Raw genomic sequence first — 27571 nt, forward strand, 5'->3', positions numbered from 1 at the left:
CAGTAATAGTTTTATACTGCCAGAGTTCTCAGATGATATATTGTAATTATTAGAGTTAAAAAAAAAGATGAAAGAAGGTTAAAATGCCCTTAGAAAAGCTATATGATATGGTAAAAAGTAGAACATGATATAAAGATCTGTCACCCTCTCTGAACCTCAGTGCCCCCTTCAAACTTTACATATGGGAGTTGAAGCCAATATGAATTGCTCAGGTCACACTGTGGTTTCCCAGCTCCCAGTCCATTGCTTTTCCACTGCCCTTCGACTTTACAAATTCTGATATTTTAAAGCTACATATTACTGACTTTAAATGAAAGCTTACTTGAAATCACAATAAGTCGGAAGGGCTTTTTTTTCAATCGGAGAGGTCACCATTCCTGACACGTGACTTCCAAGATGATTGAAGAACAAGATACGAGAAGATTTTCAATATAAGCCTTTTATCATCACCATCATCATCATCATCATTATTAAATTGGGTCAGGCAGGTCTGGAAAAATGAATGTGTCATGGCCACCCCATCAGTCTACCTGGCTGGGCTTTGTTGCATGGACATACCTACATTCAGATGAGGTTAGAAAATATTGTTCTACATGTCTGTGCTCAAGAAGAATATGAAATTGACTGATGCCACAGCATTCAGCTTGCTTGATAACTCCATTCTTATTTATAATTCCGTGAAGCCAGGGAAGTTAGTCTTTATCTCCCAGTAAAACCCTTCGTTTTTCTTCCACAGCACAGGAGCCCAGTGCCCCACTCCCCAAATGATCCTAAGTCTGCCCAAATACTGCTATTCAAGTGCTCCAGAGGTGCTCTTTGGGGAAAAAGGATAGATATGTAGATAGATAGATAGATAGATAGATGGATTTCTATCTATCTACACACACACACACACACACACACACACACACACTTTTTTTTTCTTCCTCTTCTTTGCAGGAGAGTTACAGTGCAGGAGTTAAATATTATGAGGCTGATGACTTTGAGCTGGCTATCAAGTACTTTGAGCAAGCTTTAAGAGAATATTTCAATGAAGATATGGAATGCAGAGCCCTGTGTGAGGGGCCTCAGAGATTTGAAGAGTATGAGTACTTAGGGTACAAAGCTGGTCTCTATGAAGCCATTGCAGGTAAAGCTTATTTTTTCCTTTATTTATTTCCTGATTATAGAATTACTACATGCAGTCTGTAAAATTATTCCAAAAACACAAAAGTATAAATTGTTAAAAATGAAACATCTATTTAACTCATCTTATGTCCTATAAATAAATCTACCTAGCTTAAATTTGGTGACTGTGCTCCCAAACCTTTTCAGATGCATATGTAAATGTTTACGTACTTATTTATAATTATTTTTTATAAAAATGAGACATTACTGTGAATACTTATTTTGAGCATTTTTTTTTTATTTTATGCTTAACAATACAGTGTGGACTTCTCATGTAAGTAGTACACGTAGTCTACCTTATTTATTGAATGGTTGTGTGATGTTCTTTTTTGTTGTTGTTGTTGTTCTTTTTTTATTTTTAAAGACTTTTATTTATTTATTTATGAGAGAGAGAAAGAGAGGCAAAGGGAGAAGCAGGCTTCATGCAGGGAGCCTGACACGGGACTCAATCCCGGGTCTGCAGGATCACACCCTAGGCTGAAGGCGGCGCTAAACCACTGGGCCACCCGGGCTGCCCTGATGTTCTAATATATGGGGAAAGCATAATTAATTTGACCAGTCTCCTTACTGATAAATATTAAGGAAGCGACAGGTTTTCATTATTATAAACAATGTAGTAGTGAATATTTCTGTATAGTTTTCTTCAGTTACTTAAAAGAGGACTTTGTTATCTATGAGAATTTAATATATTACAAAGTGGCATTTAAAATAGTAGGTAGAATGAATTATACATTAATTGGGGAGATTAGCTAGTTAATCATTTATGGTGGGAAGCATATGAAAAACATACAAAAATATACTCTACATATGTTTATAATGTAAGTGTGATAATAAAACATCAGAAGAAAATGCAAGAGGTGTCCCCTGGGTGGCTCAGTTGGTTAAGCATCTGACTTTCGATTTTGGGTCAGATCATGATCTCATGGATCATGAGATCAAACCCTTACTCTGTAGGGCTCTGTGCTCAGCAGGGGGCTCTGCTTAAGGATTCTCTCCCCCTTGTCCCTCCCCCCAGTCCTGCACATACTTGTGTGTGCACACACTATCTCTATAAAAGAGATTTTTTTCTCTTTAAAAAAAGAAGAAGAAAATGAAAGAGAATATGTGCATAATGGAAGGAATGGAAAACCTGTTCTTAGCATGACAAAAAACAAGAAATATGAAGAAAAAGATAGACTTTACCTAAGATTTAAAATACAAAAGATACAATAAATCAAGCTGAATTATGAATGACAAATGAAAAAGTTGCAAAACATTTACAGGCAGGCAGTTCATATCCATAATATTTAGGCAGAACCTGTAAATTATTATTACTGGTAATTTATTTCTTATTAGGCATAGTAATAAGCAACTTTATACAGCAGTTACAATATACAAAGCATTTCAAATATTTATATATCTTTTAATCCTCTAAACAGCTTCTGGTAAGTGAATGGTATTGTTATCCACCATCTTCTCCTTTTTTTAAATGAGGAATTTATACCTCAGAGTAATGTGATGAAGGTGAATCTGGGAATCAAATCTAGGCTTTTTTCACTCTAGGACTCATATTTTAAGGTCTACATAATTGAAAAATGAGCAAAGGATAACCTGATATTCAGTAATGAATGTTTAACAAATATCTCTTGAGTGCATATTGTGTTCTAAGTTATAAATATATAAAAAAATAATGTTCAACTTCACCTATATGTGCAGGAAGGCAAATTAATGCCAATGCTTTCCCCAAATGCCAATGTTTTCTGTCTCTATGAAAAGCACCCCTCACTAGTAGTTCTAAACAAATCTCAAAACATTATTTTTCAATCCAACATTCCTCTTAATTCCTGTTCTCCTATGATTTGTTACCAAGCTCTGGTAGGTGCTACCTCCTAATAGCATGTAAGAGTCCCTGGTTCACTCCACCCCTTTTGCTACCACCCTGGTTCAGATCAACAGTGTATTTTAACAAAGCCATGGTGATAGCCTCCTTGCTGGTCCTCGTGTCCTAATGACGTTTTGCTATGTGGGCAGTCAAAATGGTCTTCCAAAAAAAAAAAAAAAGACAATATATTCATGGAACATCCCCCTCCCCACCAAAGGCTCCCACTGCACTTAGAATAAAACCCAAAACCTATAATAAGGACTTTCATAATTGTGCACTTGTATATATTTTCATCCCCTCTCTTTCTGTCTCTTAGATCCCCTCCTGTGGCATTTCCTGGAAATACCATGTTCATTTCCACTCACAGACTTTGAAAATTGTTGATTTCCTCTATCACTTACCTAATGTCCTATCTTCTTAAGTGCTTAATCTTCAGCCCCTAAGTATACTGACTGACAAAGATTAGGTGCTTAGTAAATATTTATTCAATGAATGAGTGGGAGGAAAAAAAGGGAAGGAAGGGAGGGAGGAAGAGAGGGAGGGGAGAAGAAAATGACATATCCATCAATCACATTTCAGATTAAAAGGATCACTAATACTCTATGTTTTGAAAATATAGATCATAAATTGTTAAGGTCTTTGAGAGGGATGATTAGGAAACATCTTTCAAAATTTAGCTTAAGAGGTAGATTGAAATTCAATTTGTTGGATGACCTATCTGCCACATATTCAGTTACCCAAAACCAACTCAGTTCACCTAATGTAGTACCAATATCTGAATTATTGAGGATTTTTCTCCCTAAAGGTTTTATTTTGCTAGTCTTCCTGCAACCATTTCCATGCATTTTTGCGTGCACCATTCATTTGAATATCAGTTTTATGTGTGTTTCACATTTCAATTGTTAAGTATTCTTTACACGTAATCTTTTATTCAGGAATGCTTTTCCTTTATTATGGTTTATTATCTTGTAGTTGTGTAAGGATGTGTGTCCTGTCTCTACCCTCCACCCCCAATCATTTCTACATCTGCCTCTACCAATGGCCACTAAACAGCTTTGGCGAATGTCTTATGTCTGATTTCAGAAAACTGACAGATTCCCACACAATAACATTTAGTGATTTGCTCAAGGTCACCATAGCATCTTCATTGCTGGGAAAGAATAGACATATCCTAACTCAGGCTCTTAATACAACTATCACCATTACCCCTATTTCCAGTAAAGAAAAGTGATTTAAAAAAATGTCATGGTTCCTGAAGCTCAATCAAAGATCATATATTACAAAAATATGGTAAGTCTTCTTGAGAATTTGATGCATTTCCAATTTATTATGAGAAGAAAATTTTTAAAAATATTCCCACACGAGGGTCTTGTATCTCAAACTTATTAAAACATAGTAATTGCACAATAACATTTGATTTAGAAAGGAGACAAGAAATACAACCAATAAAATGTGTTATAACGCTGTAAATTCTTGTGTGGTTCAAAACTGTTCTAAATTAAAAGTGAAAGTGGCTTTTAAAATACAGAATATATTTAGAAAGCCAGAATATTTGGATTTTTGAGATAGAACAACACTGAAAATAGGAGAAAAATACAAATGGCTTCTCAATGCCATTTATTACCAGCTATGGTTGTTGAGGCCCTAAAGAAGATCACTTTGTCACTCATTTTGTTTGTTCTTTGTGTCTTGTGTTGAAAAATAATTTGATTCAGATTTTGGGTCTTGTTGGGTGTATTTTCTACCTCTTCCTTTTGCTTGTCATTTGGAATTAGGAGGAATTTGTGTTAGAAGGTAAAGAGGAATGCCAATGGCCAGCTAACTAGGAGAAATAGTTGAAGGTTGTTTGTCGTTTTTGTAAGAAATAAAACAGCTATTTATTGGCTATTTATATAGCTGTTTATTTCTAACATGCTAAACAAATAAACAGAACTCATTTTTCTCCTCCCACCCTCCAGCTGCAATTAAGAACCAATAGACTGGGGATGTCTGGATGGCTCAGTGGTTGAGTGTCTGACTTCGGCTCAGGTCGTAATTCTGGAGTCCGGGAATTGAGTCCTGCATTGGGCCATTGGGCTTCCTGCGTGGCGCCTGCTTCTCCCTCTGCCTGTGTCTCTGCATCTCTCTCTCTGTGTCTCTCATAAATAATTAAATAAAATCAAAAAAAAATAAGAACCAATAGACTGTAGGGATTCTGTTAGCTGTGCTATGTTGGGTTGAGTTTGCCAAGTTGCGCAAGAACTGGCCTATTTGCCTGCACATCAGAAAATGCACACGCCCTTTCTGTTGTGCTCTGGGGTCCCTCTTCAAGTCATTAAGAGACGAGCCAAACTCTGCCTAACAGAGAACCTTTGAAAGGAGGCAGTTGTGGTAAATTAAAATATAAAGTCATGAAGTCAGACAGTTGTATCGTCATTCTCAAGAAAGCCTGCTCTACACAGACATGAATAAAATCTTCTCTTTTTGAAGAAGACTATCTCCATCTTCATTGTAAAAATCAAAGTTGGGGAAAAATGTAGGAAGTGTTTGTTTTCTGGAACATTAGCGACTGTCATTTCCTCAGCTCATGCTTGGATAGGAGAGAGCCCAGAGCTAACGGAAGCAAGGTGACCCCTACACTTGAGAATCCTCACTTGTTTAGAGATGACAAGAATGGGGATAGAGAAAGGGAAACAGAGAAAGAGACAAAATGTGTATCTAAATGCTTTAGCTTTCCTCCTTCTCCTATTTTACCAGTCCCTACAGTATTAGGATTTCCAATGTGCAGGTGATGGACTATTTGGTAACTGAGTAGAATAGGTTCCTGATCAATAGATGTAAAAAATATATATATATATTGTTTTTATTTCCCCTTTAGGAAAATTTCTTGAAAATGTTAGCAAGGAGAAAAAGCTCCTCATATGCACGGCCGTCCTTTCTCTCAACTGCTCCTTAGCATAACTGGGATCTGAACTTCCGATCCTGACTCAGGACATGTACCCAAAGTATCCAAAGGGATGCCCCAGAAGTCTTAAATGGGAAAGGCGTTTGTTCACATGGGCACGGGTGGGCTGACATGGCCTGTGTCACTTTTCAGGAGATGTAGAAAAAGGGTAAGAAGTGGAAAGTGCAGTCTGGAGAAAAGACTAGAGGCCACAAGGTTTGGAATCCACTTCATTGCTCTAGGGATCATTGACCAGGAGGTCTTTGGCAAATCACTTCCTTCCTTTGTGAGAAGCTCCTGCTCATGAAGTGAAGATGATAACAAGGTGGCCCTCACACAGTGTGGTGGGGTGGGGCATGCCCTGTCTAACTGTGGCTCCCACCTTGAAGTCTGGACCCTCCAGCGGACTGGAGCGACCCACCTTTCTCACTGTTGCCTTCCAGATCACTACATGCAGGTGCTGGTTTGTCAGCACGAGTGCGTGAGGGAACTTGCCACTCGCCCCGGCCGCCTCTCTCCAATCGAGAACTTTCTTCCCCTGCATTATGACTACCTACAGTTCGCCTACTATCGAGGTAAGGTGTGGATCATTCCAGAAGACCTTTTGAAGAAGAGCTGTTGTTCATCATTACATACATCAAACTGTCCTCTGCATTTCCCAGTTTACCATTGAGGCAATGAGGATTTACTTGTTGTTTTTTTCTCTCTCATCTCACATCACAGCAAACTCAGGATAAGGAGAGCAGGTGAAACCACAAGTGGGCAAATGCCATGATAATGTCCTGACAATTACACTAGACTGACATTTTTCAGGATTTTTACATTTAATTTTTCAACTTAATTTTAAAAGATGATATATTCACAAATTCAAAGACCAAATGTCATAAAAGCCTCCCTTTCTTACTTTTTTTCTGCAACCCAGTTTCATGCCCTATAACCAGTTTTCGATTTGTCTCCTCAAAACACACACACACACACACACACACACACACACACACACACCCCTACACAAAACCCAACTTATTTCCCCCTTTTATACATAGAAGATAATGTATTATTGACACTGTTCTTTACACTGCTTTCTTCATGTAATAATATATATCAGTAGGGAGGAGTCCTCTGGGTGGCACAGTTGGCTAAGCATCAATGTCTTGATTTCGGCTCAGGTCATGATCTTGGGGTCGTGGAATACAGCCCCACATTGGGTTCTGTGCTGGGTGTGGAGCCTGCTTAATATTCTCTCTCTCCCTCTGCCCCCAACCTCCAACTCCACTCTCCCTTTCTCTCTTAATAATAATAATAATAATAATAATAATAATAATAATATATCAGGGGATACCTGGCTTAGTCAGTAGAGCATGTGACTCTTGATCTTGGGGTTGTGGGTTTGAGCCCCATGTTGAATGTAGAGATTATTTAAAAATAAAATCATGAAAAGCATTTTCTTAGTAGGATGGACCTATGAAATTACCATTTGCTTAGTTCAAAAAAGGTCAAATTTTGGCAATTTTATATGGTTTAGCCTCATTGTATTGGTACATGGAGATCTTCCTCATTAATTTCTCTTTACATCCACATATACAATCCACATATACTGTACTAGAATTTATTTTATGTGTCTCCTTACTCATGGACATTGTGCTGTTAGTAATTTTTTAAAAGCAATGAATAGAATTGGGATCACTGAAATTGGTTTTAGAAAACACGGTGTCAAACTCAGCCCCAAAACAGAATTAGCTCCCCAGATCCTGCTCTGCTTATTTGTATTAAATAATATAAGTTGTCAACAACATATTCAGGTAGAAACTTTTAATAATTGATACAAAACACATCTAAGTGCCAAAGCAGACCAAAATTAGTACCTTTTAAACACTGAAATCATGTAATCATGTCCTTCCTTTTGTCTGTGGCTATTTTTTTGAAGTATATTTTTATTTTGTAAGATTTTTTATTTTATTTATTAATGAGAGAGAGAGGCAGAGACATAGGATTGAAGTATAATTAACACAGAGTGTTATATTAGTTTCATGTGTACAATATAATGAATCAACAATCCTGTACATTACTCAGGGCTCATCATGATAAGTATAGTCACCATCTGTCACCAAACAATGTTATTATAATCTTATTGTCTGCATTCCCTATGCTGTTATTTCAGCTCTGTGATTTACTTATTTTATAACTGGAAGTTTGCACTTCTTAATCCCCTATATTTCCCCCATCCCCTCAGCCACCTCCCTCCCCTCTGGCAACCATCAGTTTGTTCTCCATATTTGAGAATCTGGTTTTATCTGTGACTATTTCTGTGTCGGCTGTTTGGCTTCACCTTATCTTCCCTCTCACTTGTGTTTAATGCTGACCTCACCTAGAATATGTTGAAGTATTTCTTAAAAATCCTCTGGCTGGACCTAGCCTAACTCTAATGCTACAACAACTTGGTCTTTCAGTTGGTGAATATGTGAAAGCCTTGGAGTGTGCCAAGGCCTATCTTCTCCTCCATCCAGATGATGAGGATGTCCTAGACAACGTGGATTACTACGAGGGTCTGCTGGATGACAGCAGTGACCCAGCATCCATTGAGGCCCGAGAGGTGAGACCAACATCCTGAGAAGAAACTGCATTCTGCTAGATGCTCTAGGCAGAACTGGTAAAAGTGTAGCACTGCTCTTACAGATATCTAGGAGTTTAGTCAAGGTTCTAGAATGCTATTCTTTTGTACTTTAATTATTAATGCCAGAAGCATATTTTTCTCATACATGATAGCTTGTGAAAGTCTGTTGAGATGGAGACTTTTTTTGCAGCTGTGAATATTTTCTTAGCTCATTTGTCACTGTCTATTGAAAAATATTTCCACTTGAACATTTATCATATTTCTTAACTGTTATTTAAATATAAACTTTTCATTCATTTTTTTTTCCTCTAGGATTTGGCAATGTTCGTGAAGCGTCATAAATTGGAATCAGAACTAATAAAATCAGCTGCAGAGGGTCTGGGATTTTCATACACTGAACCGGTAAGAGCAAAGAGGGAAGAGGAAATGTTTGGTTCTTTTTTTTTAAAAGATTTTACTTATTTATTCATGAGAGACACAGAGAAAGAGGCGCAGAGACTTAGGCAGAAGGAGAAGCAGGCTCCCCTTGCAGGGAGCCTGATGAGGGACTTGATCCCAGGACCCGGGGATCACAACCTGATTCGAAGGCAGATGCTCAACCACTGAGCCACTGATGTGCCCCAGGAAATATTTTTTAAAAGCACACTCAATGGACTACTTATTTATGATTTTATTTCCCAACTTGATTTACTGAAGATTCTAATCTGCTTTGTATTAACAAAACCTGGGGAGGTGGGAGGTGGGTGTTTACTCAGCATATGTGATAAATATTAAAAGACTTTAATAGATCTCCATATCACTGAGATCCAAAGTCAAGAGCAAATATATGTGGGGGGAAGAGAAGTGTTTTATACCTGATGCATTTGCCTCAGGACTGTTTTATGTCTCAGATTCTGGATGTGACATTTTGTATTTCACTTACACATTTTAAACATTAAAAAGACTTTATAAAGAACAAAGCCCATCTCAATTGTACTCTTCATCATGCTGACTCCATTTGTCTGTGTTTACTTTTAGTCTTCATATGAAGACACACCTTTTGCCCAGCTACTACTATGCTATGGATAGATTTCTATTCTGATTTTAGTTAAGGTGTCATAAGCCATTTCTACATTTTTACAGCTTTTAGAATGGTTTTTAGCTACATGTATAGAACACGCAATAAATAAACTCTTTTCCTAACACTGAATTTTTTGTTTTTGATTTTTTTCTTACCATATTTAATACATGAAGCATTTTCCTCTGTATTGAATGGTGCCCTTTGAATAAATTCCCAGGAATGGGATTATTCTGGCATCAAAGGATATGAGAAGTTTTAAAGTTCTTGAAATTGCTTTTCTAAGAGTTTTTTGATACCTTCAGTAGTTCTAGCAAAGCATTAGAAGTACCAGCTTACTATAAATATCTCAGCAGTGAGAGATAACGTTTAAAAATCACTTGTATTTCTTATCTACAAAATGGTATGTTATTGTTGTTTTAATTTGTACTCCTTTGACAGCCAAAACAAACTTTCCACATATTGTTATTACTTTTCCTATGATTTGAATTATCTGGACATGCCCTTTTTTTCATTTACCTGTTGATTAGCTATATAAGTTCTTTATATAATGTCCCTGTCATAATGTTTATAAAAAGCACTATTTGTAATACATCCTATTTGTAACATTTTTTCATCTCTGTTTTAGTTATGTCATATTTTTATTGGCACATTTTAAAAATTAGGGTAATTTTAAGTATACTAATTCTAAATAACATTTCTAGTATGCTTATATCCAGCTCCCACTTCTTATTTTTTTAAATTGCATCTTCCCAAGAGACTTCAGAAAAAGTCACTTTATGATTCTGCACAGATGATTAATGAAGCTGAATTTTTTCCTTTGTTTGCTTTATTCACAAGACATAAGGGAGTTGGACTGAATGATCTTTTAAGTGTCTTCTTGACACCAAATTCCAAATCACTTCTTGAACAAAAATTATAAACTCTTAAGCTAATTCCAGGCTATTTTTAAAAACCCATTTGTACATCATTTGTCTTTGCCAAAATTGCATTGACTTTAGCTTTTCTATTTATTAATTTAAAAAATATTGTATCTTTATGCAGCATGCAAGTGTCCTAATGTTTTAGGTTTTTTGAGTATTTTAAATGTATATTTTCTTTCTGTAAGTTATGTTTTAGTGACAAAGCAACTGAGTAGTTTTTTTTTTTTTTAATTCAAAACAGAATTATTGGATCCGATACGGAGGACGACATGACGAGAATCGGTGAGTTCTTCATTCAGAATACAGTCTGTTTACTTTTAATGAGAAGAAATACTTAAGAGTCATACCCATCATAAGGACCTTAACTCTATGAAATAGGCAAAGCATATAATTAAATGAGTTCCACATTGGGAATTAGGAGCTCTACCTTCTAGCCCCAGCTCTTCCCATACTTCTGTGTGATTTTGAGTAGTTTGTCTTCCTTTCTAATCTTACGTTTTTCCTCCAAGTAAGGAGTTGGATCAGGTAATCTCTGAAGGCTACACATTCTGTGATTCTAAATCAGAGAAAATTGGATGCTGTTGGATTTATTAATAAAATAGAGCTTAAATTTTTCTTGTTCATGCTGAATTCCCTTACTGCATTTGAAAGCAGGAAGCTCAGAAAGTTTCACTGCAAGCTAAAACATTAGGTGTCATTAACTCAATCAGAAATGAATAGACCCCATTTAACAAAAAAACTATAAAAGTAAAAAATCTATTTACACCTTAATAAGCAGTTCGAGGAATCATAGAATGTTGGAGTTACAGGTTTGAGCTGACATGGTCTAGCCTATTCATTTTCAAATTCAGAAATGGAGATTCTGACAAGGCAGAGGACTCTTTTAGAGTGTTACCACAAGGGACTGGTGGATCTGGATTTTCCTATTCAAAATCTTACGGTCTTTCACTAGACATCAAGGCCTCAACCCTGGGTGGCCTAAAATTATTACAGGGGATCCAAGAGTGGACGTGCACATTTGGATTTGTTCAATCTGTGTATACTGAAGGGATATCATGCTGTGATTTGTATATTTGCCAAGTTTGAAACTTGAATATTCTTTCTTGGAATGGTAGAGAACCATGCATGAGGTCATGGTTTATTTCAGTTAAGCCATAGTTCAGTGATGCCATCTACGCTCAAGACAAAAATATAACATTCTGAGCCTTGTAAAGAGGCACATGATATTTTTTTTTTCCGGTTCTTTTGAGGCTTAATGCCTAATCTCAAGGGGGTGAAGTTATGGATACAATTAACTATAAAAGAAAAAGATGCTAAGAATATTTAGAGAAGTGAAATAGAGCACACACTTTCAGGAATTAGAGAGCTTTATGGAGGCAGTGACAGGCAGTTAATTTGATCTCGAAACATAGGTGGGCTTGTGTAAAACAAAAACTTACAATATGGAGTCATAGACTGACTACCTGACTAAATTTCCCTTTCCTCTGTCTCTGAACATCTTTATTCAGTGGGAAATTTAACTGTTTTTAATGAGCAGGGTCCCTTCAGGAGTGAATGTGGAGGGGCCAGAAGTTCATGGATTGTCCGTGGGGAAAAAGTCATCACCCAAGATAGATCGAGACTTAAGAGAGGGTAAGTATCTGTGCAGTTCTACTTATAGGAAGGAAAGGAGGAGGCGGGACTTAACTAGTTGTTATTCCAGTGAAAGAAGATCCCATTTTCTCTGGAAAATACAGAATCTGACTAGGCTACTACATTTTATAACATTCTGAAAGCAAGGCTTAAAAACCATGTCTCAGATTTGTATATCATTGCCTTTGGTTTCTATCCAAAGTGCTTCCGAATTCACACCCTCATCTGCATCCCGTAGGAATCCTGTGAACTAGGCAGGGACCAGATGATCACTGCCACCCTCAGTTGAGTACTGGAGGCTTGGAGAGGTCATGGGGGTTTCTGTCAAGCCATGAGGGAGTGCTACATAGTGCAGAATAGACTGTGCAGCAGAGGACTTGAAGAGACAGGTCATATGGATAGTAGATGAGTTAATCCAAGGTTCTTGAGGCATGTATTTCTAAGCAGGACGTTGAGGGATAAATAGAATTTAGTTGAATTGGCAAAGGTGTGGAGGGAGCTATTTTAGTGGATAAAACAATGAAACAAAGGCACAGAGGTGGAGAGAGCCCAACATTATATACTTATGTCAGATCAGAATTCATGGAAATGTATGTATTGTCAAAAGTAGTTTTTAAATAGAGCTAAACATTGTTATAATAAATTATTAGCTGTAGTGGTTTAACTCAGTAGTAGTCCTTAATAACTATGATGATATCTGTATATTTTATAATTTCTCAGGCAAATTTAGACACAATTCATATGAATACTGGAAGCATCTCTTGTGAGACATGAGATGACCTCACTTCACAGGCAAGAAAACTGAGGCTCCCAGAGATATAATGACCTGGCCTGTATCTCACAGCTCATAATGGGTTGGGTAGGCATTTGAACCCAGGGTGTTGAATCCAAATCCCATTTTCTTTTACTCACCTGGAGATGGAGCATAGAAGATTCTAGATATCCAAAATGTACCTTTTATTGATTAAATAACTGCAAGATAAGAAGGTTTTAAAAACCTGTGTTGAGAAGAAGTACAGTATTCCTTTCCCCCAACAAGAGAGTGTGTCAGCACATTCCTCTAGCTGATTTGAAAACTTCTGGCTCTCTACAGCTCTCACATTTCCCAGCCCTTTCCTTCCGTAGCTTCCAAGTCCGTTTGAGGCAGTAAACAGGATAAAATGCTCATCTAATCTGACCTGGACCTCGGTTTGTAGCCACAAAGCCCAAGCTGTTTTACAAATGCCAGAGAATTTCATGGTCAGCCAGAGTTCTTGTTGCTTTTTAAGCTGAGAAATCACCCAGGAAGTATGTGCCAGTAAGCCAGCACTTTGCTGTAAGGGTTTGGGAAACTCCAGGATAGTTGCCAAGCTTCAAAGCTACCCCCCCACCCCCCCACACACACACTGGCTACCCAAGACTCTGAGATACAGCAGCTGGCTAGGAAGGCTAATACAGTGAGTAGAACAGGAGACTATGTAGGATGGGGAGAGACCGTGGTTGGCTGGGCTACCAAAATCTATCATTTCTTTCTATAGAATTTGCTTAGTTGATTGGGCTACTGCATCTTAGGATGTTCTCTGGGAAACCGCTAGATAGCCTTCTGTGTAGTCACTAGAGATCGAAATAGTTTCTAAATTAAGAACAGTGGTAGACAGAGGCAAAGTTCCCAACCAGAAAACACTTTTATATCTTAGTCTGGCTAAAAGCAGATGTTGAGGAGGTAAGAAAGGATGCATGCTTCACAGAGTAGAATGTATCTCAGCTTTTCTCCTCTCTCACAAAAGGGCTGTCATCTACTCTGGTTACCTAACAGTATGTAGTGGTATTCGTACTGGATGGCTCAGAAGCTCTGCGGGAGTGACCCAGGACTGCATCCCAGAGTGACTCCAGTTCATGGGATATGCATATCATCAAGCTAAAAACATCCGTCAGTTATCCCTTCTCCTTTCTCCCACTAGTTTCCAAAGGTCCTGCTCCATAATCATCCCCGTCAGTATAGTAGAAATAACATTGACCTTGGAATCAGGAATGCTAGTTTCCAGGATTGGTTAGTCTGATGTGCTGTGGTGTGATGGATCACTGGAGCCTTGATGTCTCTGGGCTCTGTGATCCTCAGCTGTAAAAGAAGGAGAGCAACTTTTTGCAGAGGATCAGTGTGAAAAGTCTTTTGTAGCTGGGAAAGGGCTGTGCTCACATTAGGGCTTGTTACTTAGCACATCCTTGTTATGACTTGTATGACGTTGTAATATTTATGGTGAAACGCTCCTTCTTGCCATGTGAACCACAGGCGGTGAGCACAGAGCAGTATTTTCCTAGACGATCCCTCTTTATTGCAACTGGAGAGTCAGAGCCAGGCACATACTTTATGAATGAGAGAAGAATTAAGTTGTTTAACTAAATCTCCTTGAGCTGTGGTTAAGAGTTGGCTGAAGCCATCACATCAGGCCCCAGGAACCGCAACTTATTGGACTACATTTTTATTTTTATTTTAATGTTTTCCTCTGTCTGGTGTGCTACTAGTCATTTGCAGGCTGGTCGACGTGCATATTTGAACGGCAAGATTTGTTTTTCCTTTTTTTCTTTTTTTCCTTTTGGTTAGTGGGTGGGTAGTTGGTTGTTTTTGGTGAAATGCATGTGTGGGAAACCTCTGTATAAAACTCTTATTCTCAGGGGTGGTTGTGTTAACTACATGAAAGGCAAGTTTCTAGGACACATTCTGTCTGACTCCGTTAGTGTTAGTTAACATTATTAGGTAAGACTCTGTTGCACTCCATCCCTTCACCTGATCTTTGTATATTCCATGTGGCATGACTGGGGGAGTTGTCAATACCCCTGGAGCCCTTTTTATTTTTTTATTTTTTATTTTTTTAAAGATTTTATTTATTTATTCTTCAGAGATACACAGAGAGAGAGAGAGAGAGAGAGAGAGAGGCAGAGACACAGGCAGAGGGAGAAGCAGGCTCCATGCACCGGGAGCCCGACGTGGGATTCGATCCCGGGTCTCCAGGATCGCGCCCTGGGCCAAAGGCAGGCGCTAAACCGCTGCGCCACCCAGGGATCCCTTGGAGCCCTTTTTAAAGTAAACTCTATGCTTACTAAGAAGCCTCAGCCAGAACTCAGCAGGATATATACCAGGCATATTTGACTATAATACTAAGTAATCAGCATAGTAATGGCAAATACTTATATAAAACTTAAGAATGGTAGGGATTTTTCTAAACGTTTTGGTTGTAGTAACTGTTAAAGTCATCTTTTGAAAATAAGGTAATTATATTTAAAGTTAATGTACTCTCCAGATAGAAAAGGAAGAAATATGACATAGTACAAACCAACCTGGTTCATTAAACCCATGGTCTGTCATCCATTTCTGTTTGAGTTTTATATTTGAAAATGCTTTTCAGTGAACCTGCAAGTATCTTGTCTTTCTTCTGGAAGGAACATCTCTTTTACATTTCTAAGTGGGAATGGAATATGCAGTTTACTTTTCCAAATATTTGAGAAAGTGCGTCAATTTGGCTATGGATCTTAATCAGCTATATGGATTAGAGCACCCTTTCCAAATAACGTGTGTTTTACATTAAGAGGTCCTGTTGGGGAGAGGGTCGTCTACTAGGTTTTTATCGTCACCCCCCCCCAAAAAAAAGCACCAATGTAGTGGCTCACAATAACATACATTTACTATCCCACAGTTTCTGGGGGTCAGGAATTTGGGGGGTAACTTGGCATGGTCCCTTGCTTCAGGGTCTGTGACAGACTCCCATCTATCTTCTCCCAAGTTCAGATGAGAGAATTCGGTTCCTAGAGTCTTAGTGGACAGTGGTCCTCAACTCCTAGTTGATTGTTGGCTGGAGGACGCCTCATTCCCTGCCATGTGCATCTGTCTAATGCAGCTACATGCTTCATGCAACTGCAAGCTGAGAAGGCAATAGACTGAGTCTACTAGCAAGACGGAAGTTGCGACCTTATGTAATCTAATCACGGAAGTGATATCCCATCACTTAGGCATATTCTGTTGATAGAAGCAAGTTCCAGTCCCCACCTGCACTTGAGGAAAGCAAATTATGCAAGCCCATGAATCCCAGGAGGCAGTGATCATTAGGGGGGCATCTTAGAATCTCTCTGCCATAGGAAGGAGGAAAGGAAGGAAGGAAGGACAGTTCTTGTGCTCAATTAAAAGTAAGAACTGCTTCATATTGTATTGATACTCCAGAGAGTCATGATGCCTATTATATATTTAAAGTTCTAAGAAGTCCTCTTAAATTTTGTGTAACCTAATACTTCCCAAACACTTCGATCAAGAAACTCTTTTTTCATCAAAAACTTTTCTGTGGAACAAAGGCTGAGAAACATTGAATTATGTATGTGTGTGTGTGTATTTTCTTTTTCTATTCATCCAAAAGATTGGTACTCAACTACAACTTGTGGTTATATTCATGAAATCTAAGAAATTCTGTGTTTATGGATTTTGATAACAACCTAAAAAAAAGTTAATGGTGCAACTAGTAGGTCATTTAAATAACAACTTAATAGCCAAGTCCTGCGTGAGATTTCACACTGCAGTGGGTGCAGCTACTACATCACACTGGCACCAGTTAGTGATAATTCAGTGGTTGAAGACTAACAAGAAATGAAGTCGAATAAACTTATAAATAATGCATCAGGACCAGATAAAGGCCCAAAGTCAGTCATGGTATATTACAATTTCATAGTAATTTCAATAGAGAAAAGTTGCAGTGCAATGAGTCATTACACACCAAAAATACTATTAAGAATGCTGGCTCAAAAGAATCTGGGCCAGATCAGTTAGTAGAATAGAATATTCATGTGGAATGAGGCTTTTTGGTTTCTACAAAATAGCATTAACCATTTCATTAATATTGCTATCTTGAATTTACTTGGTTTCACAGTCTTGCTTTTATTTAATCTTGTAACTTGTAACTTGCTTTTGGTGTTAAGTTATATGAAACAACTCTGCAGATAAATAAGTACAGTGTTCGTGGTTTTGTAATTACAAGTATAGAAGTAAAATTGTAATAAATAGTGTGTCAGCACTGCCGCTCCTTTGGGAACTTTTCCCTTCTCAGATAACCATGTGTTACTAAAGATTGGGAAACACTGTCTCTCTTTCTGAATATTCCACTAATTGTGAGCTGTTGTGACTCTTTCATCCTAACTAGATGAATAAACTTGGTGCTACTTTTTAGTTTTACACATTTATTTTAAAGAAATAGAGGGAACATTGATTTCAATTGGTTTCTTCCTTCTTCAACTGATGTGTTTTTTAGACAGTACGTTGGTGACCCTTGCTTGACAGGGGCAAGAAGGGAGAAGCCGAGCCCTCCCCATGCCTCCCTCCAGGGTGAACTGTTGTCATTGAGAGGTTCGTGTCCGGTCTCTTAGGAGTATTATAAAGAGCAGAAAGTCTTTTTCCTTTCAGCTCAGTGTTTTACTTCAAGCTGATTCCACTGTGTTACATCTGAAGATTTCCTTGTCAGCAGAGGCTTTGCCCTCAGTCCTGCCCTCTGTGAGGAGAGAGCCTTGTCAGGTCTAGATTTTGTAATTTAACACCTAAAGCATGACCCCAGAGCATCTCCTTCTCCAAAGCCTATAGGGGCTATTTCATTAATTTGTGGGCTCTATCCAGGGAGAGAGCAAGTATCTATAGGAAACCTTCCTGTGTGAAGAAAATGATATAAAGATTTGCCTAGAGAACAGAGAAAAATAAATATTCCCCAAATAAGACCATCTAAAGTCAGTTTGGTGGGAAGAAGACTGGGAAGGAGTTGGTGGCTTGGGGGTGACTATCCTGATGGTGCATTTACTAGCTGAGCTTTCTAGTGATGGTATTTCTCTACCTACCAGTGAGACTGGGGTATGTGGGTCGTGTGTGGGTGCACAAACACGTGATTACATAATGTGATGTTGTAACAGAGTTAGGAGCCAAGAGTTGTGGAGAAGAGTGTGTGCAGTTGCCAAGAGAATTCTAGAAATTATCAGAGCAGTGTCCTGGGAGATTCCCAGTCTGCTTTGCAAGATCATCACTGGAATCAAATGAAAAGAGAGTTCCTATCAAACCCCAAATTCTATACAAATGTGATACCATTATTGTGATGTTACGGAGAAACCTGGTGGTCAGACATCTGCTTTCTGAATCCATATTGTACTTAGCAAGCTTCCAGTTTGTCTTTGCATTCTTAAGTATTCATGAGCAAACTGATTCTCATGCATTTCACATTGAAGACTGTTGAGTGTTCTGTGCCCCCCCCTTGGGAATAGAAGAGAAGCAACAGAGAAGACCATGTGTTCTGTCCCTTTAGGTGGCCCTCTGCTCTATGAGAACATCACATTTGTCTATAACTCGGAGCAGCTGAACGGGACTCAGCGGGTTCTCCTGGATAACGTCCTGTCAGAAGAACAGTGCCGGGAGCTCCACAGCGTGGCCAGTGTGAGGACGGGAGCGGGAGGGGATCCTGAGTACTGGCCTGGTGTGAGCTCTGGAGCTCTGGTCCTCCTGGTCTCGCTTGGAGTCAGAGAAACAGGCCTGAAATGTCACTTTCTTTAGGACCAGGACATCAATGTGGAGGCATTTTCATAGCCTGGTTTGGGATGACTTTAGTTTTGTCTAGATCTGGACACAGCTAGTGGATCCAGAATAGTTAGTGGCTTAAGAGCATTCAGCATGTGCCCTGCCTACTGTATAAAGTCACTGGGAAAATCTCTTTATATTAATCAGTAATTAACCAATATATTAATTATGTCCTATTTCTACAAAAAGTAGTACTTTATGTAAAAATGTAGAGTGAAGGTTAAATAAAGATATCTCTTTGATCGGAAGAATTAATGGTACCAGGATCCTGGTACAAAATAGGGATGGTTCTGACTATGGACTTTGGTCCTTAGCTTCCTGGCAGTCAAGGCAAGAGGGGAGCCCTGATGACGTCATAGTGGTCATTAATAAAGCATCTTCTTGTATTTTGCTTCCAGGGAATCATGCTTGTTGGTGATGGATACAGAGGAAAGACTTCACCCCATACACCCAATGAAAAGTTTGAAGGTGCAACTGTCCTGAAAGCACTCAAAGTAAAGTCGTAGCTTCTTTTGGGTTTGGGTTCCTAAGCATCAACCCAAGACCTTCTGTGAATGGCAGATACAGGAAAGAGGAGAGATGAAAATGTAGACCCCTCAGGGTAGATGAAAGGAGCAAGTCTGAAATGATATCTGCATTGTTTTAAGTCATTCCTTGATTCCTTCACTAGGCACCAACTTATCAGACTTTACATCTCCTAAATTACGATTTGACAAATAATACCCGCTCCAGCCCTGTCCTCAAGGAGCTCCTGGTGCAATGGTGAAAGTATCCCCCAAACACATGGCTCTTCTGTACCACACCAAGTGCTGTTGGGGAGGAAGAGAAAGTTCTTAGAGAGGAGAGAAGAGGGAGAGATTAGCTTTCAGGGTTCCCTCTGTGATTAGGAAGGATGAATTTCGGTGGCTCCTTTTCCTAACCAGAATCCACGAGCATGTAACAGTGTTCCCACTGGCCAGGGTAGACAGGGCCATCCTTATATTGCTGGACTGAGCCCTACTGTCTGTTTTTCTCAAGCCTTCTGACCAACCCAGTGCTGTCTCACATTCCTCTTTGTCTTCAGTTTGGTTATGAAGGCCGAGTCCCACTGAAGAGTGCCCGTCTGTTTTATGACATCAGCGAGAAGGCTCGAAAGATTGTAGAATCCTATTTCATGCTGAACTCAACCCTGTATTTTTCCTATACACACATGGTCTGCCGCACCGCCCTGTCTGGTAAGATTCCAGAGTTTGAGCTTGCTTCCCTCCTACACCCACAGTGAAAGGAGAAAGAAAACAATGCAAAACAGAGTTCTGATACATTTTAGACTAAAGGGTTAGCCAAGTACTCAGTCCCCTCCAAACAGAAGAACCTTGTACGGATTTCTTCCTTCCCTGTCTTTCTCCTTTTTGGCCTCCTCTTGTTCCAGAAGCCCATTGCTCTGCCTTTCTTCCTTTCAGATCCATTTCTCCTACTTGCTGTAAGTCACACAGAGAAATGCTTCCCTGCTTTGGGCTTTCCTTTGCTGGGAACCAGGAACCTGGAAATTACAGTCCCCATCATGCCCAAAAGCATTAAGTGGATGCATAGAAAATGAAGGGATTGTTGAAAGAAATGTTCTTAAAAAGGCAGAGACCTGGGATGCCTGGGTGGCTCAGTGGTTGAGCATCTGCCTTTGGCTCAGGACCTGATCCCCAGGGTCCAGGATCGAGTCCCACATCGGGCTCCCTGCAAGGAGACTGCTTCACCCTCTGCGCCCACCCCCTCTCTGTCTTTCATTAATAAATAAATAAAATATTTTTTAAAAAGGGCAGAGACCCTTGCTCCAGGCCTTTATGATTGATTTTTTCCCTAGATCTTCTCTTGCACACCCTGTTGAGTAGGAGGGGAAGGAGAAGTTCTTGAGAGTAGAGTTTGGCACGTGAGGTTTCAGCTGAATCAGTCTTTTCTTTTTACATTTTCATTTCGCCCCTTTCCTTGGACTGCCCCAGGTGAATGCATGGAATTTCTATTATGTGTATTTATATCAAGAAACTTTTATGGCAGAACAGACAGATGGGATTTGCCCTTGATTTTACAAGTATCTCATCAAAGCAGGACCGGTCTCCTGACTGCTTAGTCAGTTCTTTCTTTCATCTACGTGGGTCTGCCTTGCGTCTCAGATTTGCATAGGGTACCAGTGATGGGCAAAGACAGTGTGGCATCAGCTTTGCTGTTGGACGCTCCTGCTCTCCTGTCATTCTCACCTGTTCCCTTTTTCGGCAGGTCAGCAGGATAGAAGAACTGACCTCAGTCACCCCATCCATGCTGACAACTGCCTGTTGGATCCTGAGGCCAATGAGTGCTGGAAGGAGCCTCCCGCTTACACATTCCGGGACTATAGGTACAACCAGCACCAACCTTAAAACCAAGCTTTTGCCCAATAGTTACCAAATACCTAGAAAATCAAGGAAACTAGAAAACGGATCTTTGCTTGTCGTCAGAGTAACCTCTGTGAAGCAGAGATTCTCAGATAACCTCCTGAAGCAGCTGCCACAACCAGGAAGTGACTTGATCACCTCATATTTTTTAAAGGTTATACCTATTTATTTGATAGAGAGCATAAGTAGGGGGAGCAGCAGGCAGAAGGAGAGGCTGAAGCAGGCTCTCTGCTGAGCCTGCAGCCCAACATGGGGCTCCATCCCAAAACCCTGGGATCATGACCTGAGCCGAAGACAGACGCTTAATCAACTGAGCCACCCAGTCATCCTGATTATCTGATATTTTTATCTTAAGAATCCAACCACATTTAGTTCATCTTAATCCACAAAAATGCCCATTTTGTTTTAATATGAAAAGTGTTTTTTTTTTTATTTGTTTAGCCTTCACTGAAATGTATTCCTTATGGGATGCATATCTCAGCCGGAGAACACAGGATATGCTGTCTCAATGCACATAGGGGTCTTACAATATCACTCAACTATGTCTACCTTCTATAAATATGAAACTAGAAACTCAGGGAAAAAAAATTGGATGATACTTTAGTGTCTAAAGAGAAGTCACCGTATATAATAGTGGTTAATTATTACAGCAGCATGCTCCAGACAAAAACATTTATTGAGCACCCCTTCTCTGTGCAAGGCAAGACTACACCTCTTAAAGCTCTCTGGCTACTTCCAGGGAAAAATACATGCCTTCGATATACAAGCATTAGAGGGAAGAAGAGAGTTATAAGTAGTGTGAGCAGGCTCAAAGGGGTAGATTAAATCTAGTTAGGTTTTCTTAGGAAAAAGTGAAATCAAGTTTGAAATATAATTAAAATGTTAGGGCAGCCTGGGTGGCTCAGTGGTTTAGCGCCGCCTTCAGCTCAGGGCGTGATCCTGGAGACCTGCGGATCAAGTCCCACGTCTGGCTCTCTGGGTGGAGCCTGCTTCTCCCTCTGCCTGTGTCTCTACCTCTCTCTCTCTCTCTCTCTCTCTCTCTCTGTGTGTGTGTCTCTCTCATAAATAAATAAAATAGTAAAAAAAAAAAGATTTGTTAAAATGTTAGCATAAGTGAAACGAATAAATACTTCAGGGATATGACCCAAACTACTTCTGATCTTACTCTTCAGGGTTAGGAAGGTCAGTTCTTTCAATGTCTGGTTCAAAGGAAACTTACCAGTCAGGCTGGTCAGTTTGTCACGTCTTCAGTATTCTCTGAAGATGATGTTGTAAGCTTGTGACATTACAGATGGTTTTCTCTTTTCTTATAGTGCTCTCCTGTATATGAATGATGACTTCGAAGGAGGAGAATTCATTTTCACTGAGATGGATGCCAAGACTGTGACCGTAAGTAAGCCTTTGCAGGCAAGTTTTTGTAGCATTGCTTCATCTCAATCTTGCCCTTTTCCAAGGACTCACAGACTATTGGATTCCAAATATCTGAGCTTGACAATTCAAGAGGTGCAGAGGGGCCCAGCAGATGTATACATCAAAAATGTTAGAGAAGGGATCATCAATAAAAATATTCCAGCCTGTTTTACAAATGGGTAATTTAAGGAATAGGTGTATATGAAGGATTTGCTCATGGTTACATAGGTAGTTAGTGTTAGACTTGGAACCAGAACTTAGGTCTTCTGATTTTTTTGTCAAGTAGTCTGATGGAAATACAAAAACAATTTGGACTAGACAAATGGATTCTACAGAATAGCTTCGAGCAACCTGGTGTTCTGCATGCTTGGATTGAGCATTGCACTCTAGCCCTAGTTACCAGAATTACCATATATGTGTATGTGTATATATAATTGTGACTATAAGTAAACCTACACCTGAAAGATTAAAATATACACATTACACACACATTTTAGATGCGACTTTAAATACACCTTCATAGGTAAAAAAAAATCAAGTTAATTTCAACTACCGTCTTCCTAGGCAACGAGTGCCTTTGGAAAACCAGTCTACTGAGTTATAGACTATATAGCCAGCATTCTGTGGACGTTAAGCCAAAGAGCGTACACCATGGTAGAAAAATATGTTTTCCAGTTGAGGGGATAATTGAATTGTAAATAGATCATGAAATACATCTTTCCTCTGTACACAATCTAAATAGTTGAGGCCCGTATCTGACAAGCGTCAAGGATTTTGCATTAAACACTCTATCTCCACAACTTTTTTGTGAGTATTATGTTAACCCTCTCCTACTTTGTATCCTTTTCTCAATAGTGAAACACCCATATTATCATTCATGGCACAGTGCTGGGGTATAAGCCCATGATATCAAATATTCTGTACTACCTGATTTATAAGGGAACCCTATGGAGATTCTTGTTAAAATCATCCAGAAACATTGGAATAATTAAGAAAAGATATATCATACAATTTCATGCAATAATGTGTATCTAAAAGGTTATGATGCTTCACAGTTTGTTGTAAAAGCTTAAGTATCAACAGAGTATTTTAACGCTTCATGATCTGGAAAATTAAATCAAGATCGATGATCCCAGTTGTTTATAATCCTGACACAAAATTACCATTTTTTTTAAAAAAAGCCTCAGTGCAGAAAGCATTTGATTTCTGAGCTCTGCTAACACCAAAACAGATTTTTAAATGCCTGCGCTTCCCAGAGTTGGAAAGTCCCGACAGGTGATTGAAAAGATTCCTTTGCTTCTACTCCATCTAGTGGCCATATTTGGAAACGCTCAGTGTTTCAAAGCAAGTGATGCCCGGGATCGATGTAAGAATCAGTGATTCATTCATTGTTGAACGCAAGTTAACTGTAATTCTGCTGCTTCAAGATGTGAAAGCAGATAGTACTGCTCTTTCATCTATATGAAGGTTTAATTATTTTAAAAAGCACTGAGTCTAACCACCACAGCACCACCCTCAAAAAAGCAAATTAATTAATTAATTAATTGAATGATTGATTTACACAATGTTCTGATTCAAAAGCGCCACGTTGACAGATTCATTTTTTCCAGACTAGTTCTACTTCAGATTAGTACGTGTGGTGGAGTTTTTAGGGCACTTGTAAATGATTAAAATTCTTAGGTAATCAGTCCTAAGAGCGAAAAGAGAAATGAATAGTTTTCCTTTTCAAGCTTTCCTTTTTCTTTGACTCTGAAGGGACAAATGAAGGCAGAGAAATGGCCCAACCTGGGGCCTACACAAAGAAGAAAAGTCTTACAAGTTCTTTACTTTGCAAAATTCTGGGAATTACACACCACTAAATGGTAGCTAAAATTTTACATTTATTCAAAACAAGTACAGCACAAAGACTTCTCTGACTGTTAATCATTGCTTAGATGAACAGCAAAAGGGCTTTTCTTTTATGGTACTTGGAAGATACATGGATTATTTTCAACGGCATATTTGTGAAACATGAGTATTTTGGGATTTGGGTTTCTCCGTGCAAGTTTGAAAGAGATGAAATTTAATAAGTTCTATTTGCTTCATGAAACATTAAATTCAACCACAGCTGTGTTCCAAAAGTATGTTTACAATCATCTAAACTTCAGGACATAGTTTCTTGTAGAAGTAATGTCCTAAATGAAGTCTGTTCATTCCTTTACATGGCTGATGTATGTAACAGGTTGACGTTCTTCTTTTGATAAGATTAGTCATCTAGACTTTTGTGAACCTATATATACCTATAATCGATTCCAAATGCTTTGGGGAGCTGATAGCTGCTTTTCCTAGACTTTCCTAATTTATTCATGTGTAAAAAAATACTTGCAATTCATCCAGTTCCATCAGAGATAAAGCATCAAATTGACCCCACACCCTGTCTTTAATATTGTAAAGTATTATTGCTGACACTTGATCATCACGTTGAAGCAATGGTGACCAAATGTGGTTGAGTGAGCCCTGACCAGGGAGTGGGATGCTCAGAAAACTAGAAAAGAGATCTGAAAGCTGTGTGTAGACGAAGGCTTTCCTATCCTACTTCATATGTTTCAAGTATAATTTATTTTGTTGTTTCTGTGGGGAAACATACAACAAATTCCTTCTCCAGGAAAATGAAATCGGATTGATACCAACGACACCCGTAAGTACTGAACTCTCTGGATTTTTGTCAGAAAAGCCACCTTGACAAAGCTGCAGAAGAAAATTAACTCTCTCCAGCAAAGACGAGTCACTTCTCAATTTCTGTGAATAGAAGAGTAACCAGAAACTGCTTTTCCTTGCTCTTCCCTTTAACACACACACACACACACACACACACACACACACACACACACATATTAACACACAGGTTTCAGACATTTTGATTCCTCTATCTCCTTCGGGCCTTCCACGTGTAGGTTACAGTCTAGGGGTACCTATGTTGGGTAGCATCCAAAGACCTCAGGAAAGTTTCCAAATACTGCTCCGAAGCTGGCAGGGGAAAAAAACAGAGCCATCCCATTTTATGGTGAAGGAAACCGAAGGTTCTTCTAATGGGCATGTCTTAATCCAAGTCAGTTCAGAAAATAATTAGTTTAAAATGGGTGCATCTGATCACAAGGTAGAAAGGCACCACATTTTTTTCTTGTACTTTCCCTTTCTAAGCTCTACTATGGAGTGAGTGATGTTTCTGTGTTTCTCAAGAAAGAAAAATGAACCCTACTGACATCAGACACTTCTTAAAATACAGATGCGAGGCCCCCTTCTATTCCGTGGCTTGGGTTCACTCAATTTGGAGAGCCCACTCACTTGATCTAACACCCAGGCTCCCTTGGCAATGCCTCTTTTCTCTCTACTCTCTTCTACATAAACGCTAGTGAACAGTTTCACTGAGCAGGGCACAGGCTTAGAAGGACTGTGTTAATCATGTCAGAGCTCTGAAGGCCATGGAATAGGTCTCCCCAAGGAGCAGCATGGCCTCATCACTGGAGGTATTAAAGCATTTGCTGAGGACCATTGGGCAGGAATACTGTAGTAGGAATTAAAGTATCATATGAAATTAGACTTTTAAAAATCTCTGTATTATGAAAGGAAAGGCTCACGAACCATAAATGTACAATTAAGGCATGAGAAAGGGTGCACCATGGAGCACCCCGTAGATCACTAATAAGAATTCACCAGCACTCTAGAGGTCCCCTTGGTTTGTTTTGGTCATTCCACAAATATTAAATGGACATCTGCCTTATGCCAGATACTGCACTAGGGATAAAGGCAGGGAAGGGAAGTGAAAAAGAGGCTTTGTCTTCATGGAATTTAGCAGCCATAGCTCAGCATGTATTGAGCCGCTACTTGGTGCCACCAATGGTGCCAGCCGTTTTACCTGAATAATTTAATGTCTGAATCAGACATGATTCTGAACTTCTTTGTTTTACGGGTGAGGAAATTGAACTGATCTGTGTCTGCTCCAACCCCAGGATTTCCTTATTCTTTGATTCAAAACTTGACCTAAATAATCCCGTAGAAGGATAGAGAAAAGGGTCGTCGAAATGCTTGTGATACGGAAATGAGAGTCTGATTGTCATGTTCTTTCTCAGGCGTCTATCAAACCAAAGTGTGGGCGTATGATCAGTTTCTCATCTGGAGGAGAGAACCCTCATGGAGTGAAGGCAGTCACCAAGGGCCAGAGGTGTGCTGTGGCTCTGTGGTTTACCTTGGACCCACTTTATAGAGAATTGGTGAGTGTGTGATCCACCCAGAAGGCCAATTAGATGTCCCAAAGACCTGCTTCATGAACTGATTTATCTGAAAAGTCCTCTGATTGATCCATAATCATTTAGGGATCTTAGAGATCACAAAAATCAAACTATTACAAAGTCCTTTCTTTCTAGTTTCCAACATTGGCTGTGTTTTCTTTTAAAAAAATTATTTATTCATGAGAAAGACAGAGACGCAGAGACATAGGCAGAGGGAGAAGCAGGCTCCCTGCGGGGAGCCTGTTGCAGGACTCAAACCCAGGACTCTAGAATTATGAACTGAGCCGAAGGCAGATGCTCAACCACTGAGCCACCCAGGTGTCCCAACTGGCTGTCCTTTCTAAGCAAGAATAGATTTTCCTGTTGAGACTCAAAATGAAGCAATTACATATCTGCTGTCTGTAGTGTGAGTTTGAGAGGGAGAGGAGGGGCTAGGGAGGCAGTTCTTGATCAGATGGGTTCCAATAAGTGAATGTTTGTGGAAAATACGAATTGAAATGACGCCTGACAGTTTCCAGATAGTTTGGAGCTTGTTAACAAACTGTGGTATCAGGAGACAGGAACCACTTTCTCCAGGGCACCAGGAAGACTCATTTGTTTTCTCAAGAAATCATTAAAAAGCGCACTGAATAATGGATGAGATGCATGTAGAGGACAGTGAGTAAACCTGAAAGTTTGTCGTTATTTACTATTATTAGCTTAAATGTTGCATATTAACGTATTGTTATTATTATATTGGAAGTAGACACTTA

The 27571-nt window shown here is 39.2% G+C and overlaps 1 protein-coding gene across 1 annotated transcript in view; it reads left to right on the top strand.

The window, feature by feature from the left end:
* Positions 1–27571, top strand: part of P3H2 (prolyl 3-hydroxylase 2) — a 149602-nt gene that overhangs the window by 116494 nt on the left and 5537 nt on the right. Inside the window, exons 3-14 of the mRNA XM_026007357.2 lie at positions 940–1129; positions 6395–6526; positions 8399–8541; positions 8875–8964; positions 10784–10824; positions 12080–12174; positions 18474–18601; positions 19141–19236; positions 19806–19956; positions 20987–21104; positions 22455–22530; positions 26661–26801. Coding sequence (XP_025863142.2) covers positions 940–1129; positions 6395–6526; positions 8399–8541; positions 8875–8964; positions 10784–10824; positions 12080–12174; positions 18474–18601; positions 19141–19236; positions 19806–19956; positions 20987–21104; positions 22455–22530; positions 26661–26801 — 1401 coding nt within the window. The remainder of the gene's footprint in view (positions 1–939; positions 1130–6394; positions 6527–8398; positions 8542–8874; positions 8965–10783; positions 10825–12079; positions 12175–18473; positions 18602–19140; positions 19237–19805; positions 19957–20986; positions 21105–22454; positions 22531–26660; positions 26802–27571) is intronic.

This window comes from Vulpes vulpes, chromosome 3 (assembly GCF_048418805.1).
Source record: "Vulpes vulpes isolate BD-2025 chromosome 3, VulVul3, whole genome shotgun sequence".
In the NCBI taxonomy this organism is placed as follows: domain Eukaryota; kingdom Metazoa; phylum Chordata; class Mammalia; order Carnivora; family Canidae; genus Vulpes; species Vulpes vulpes.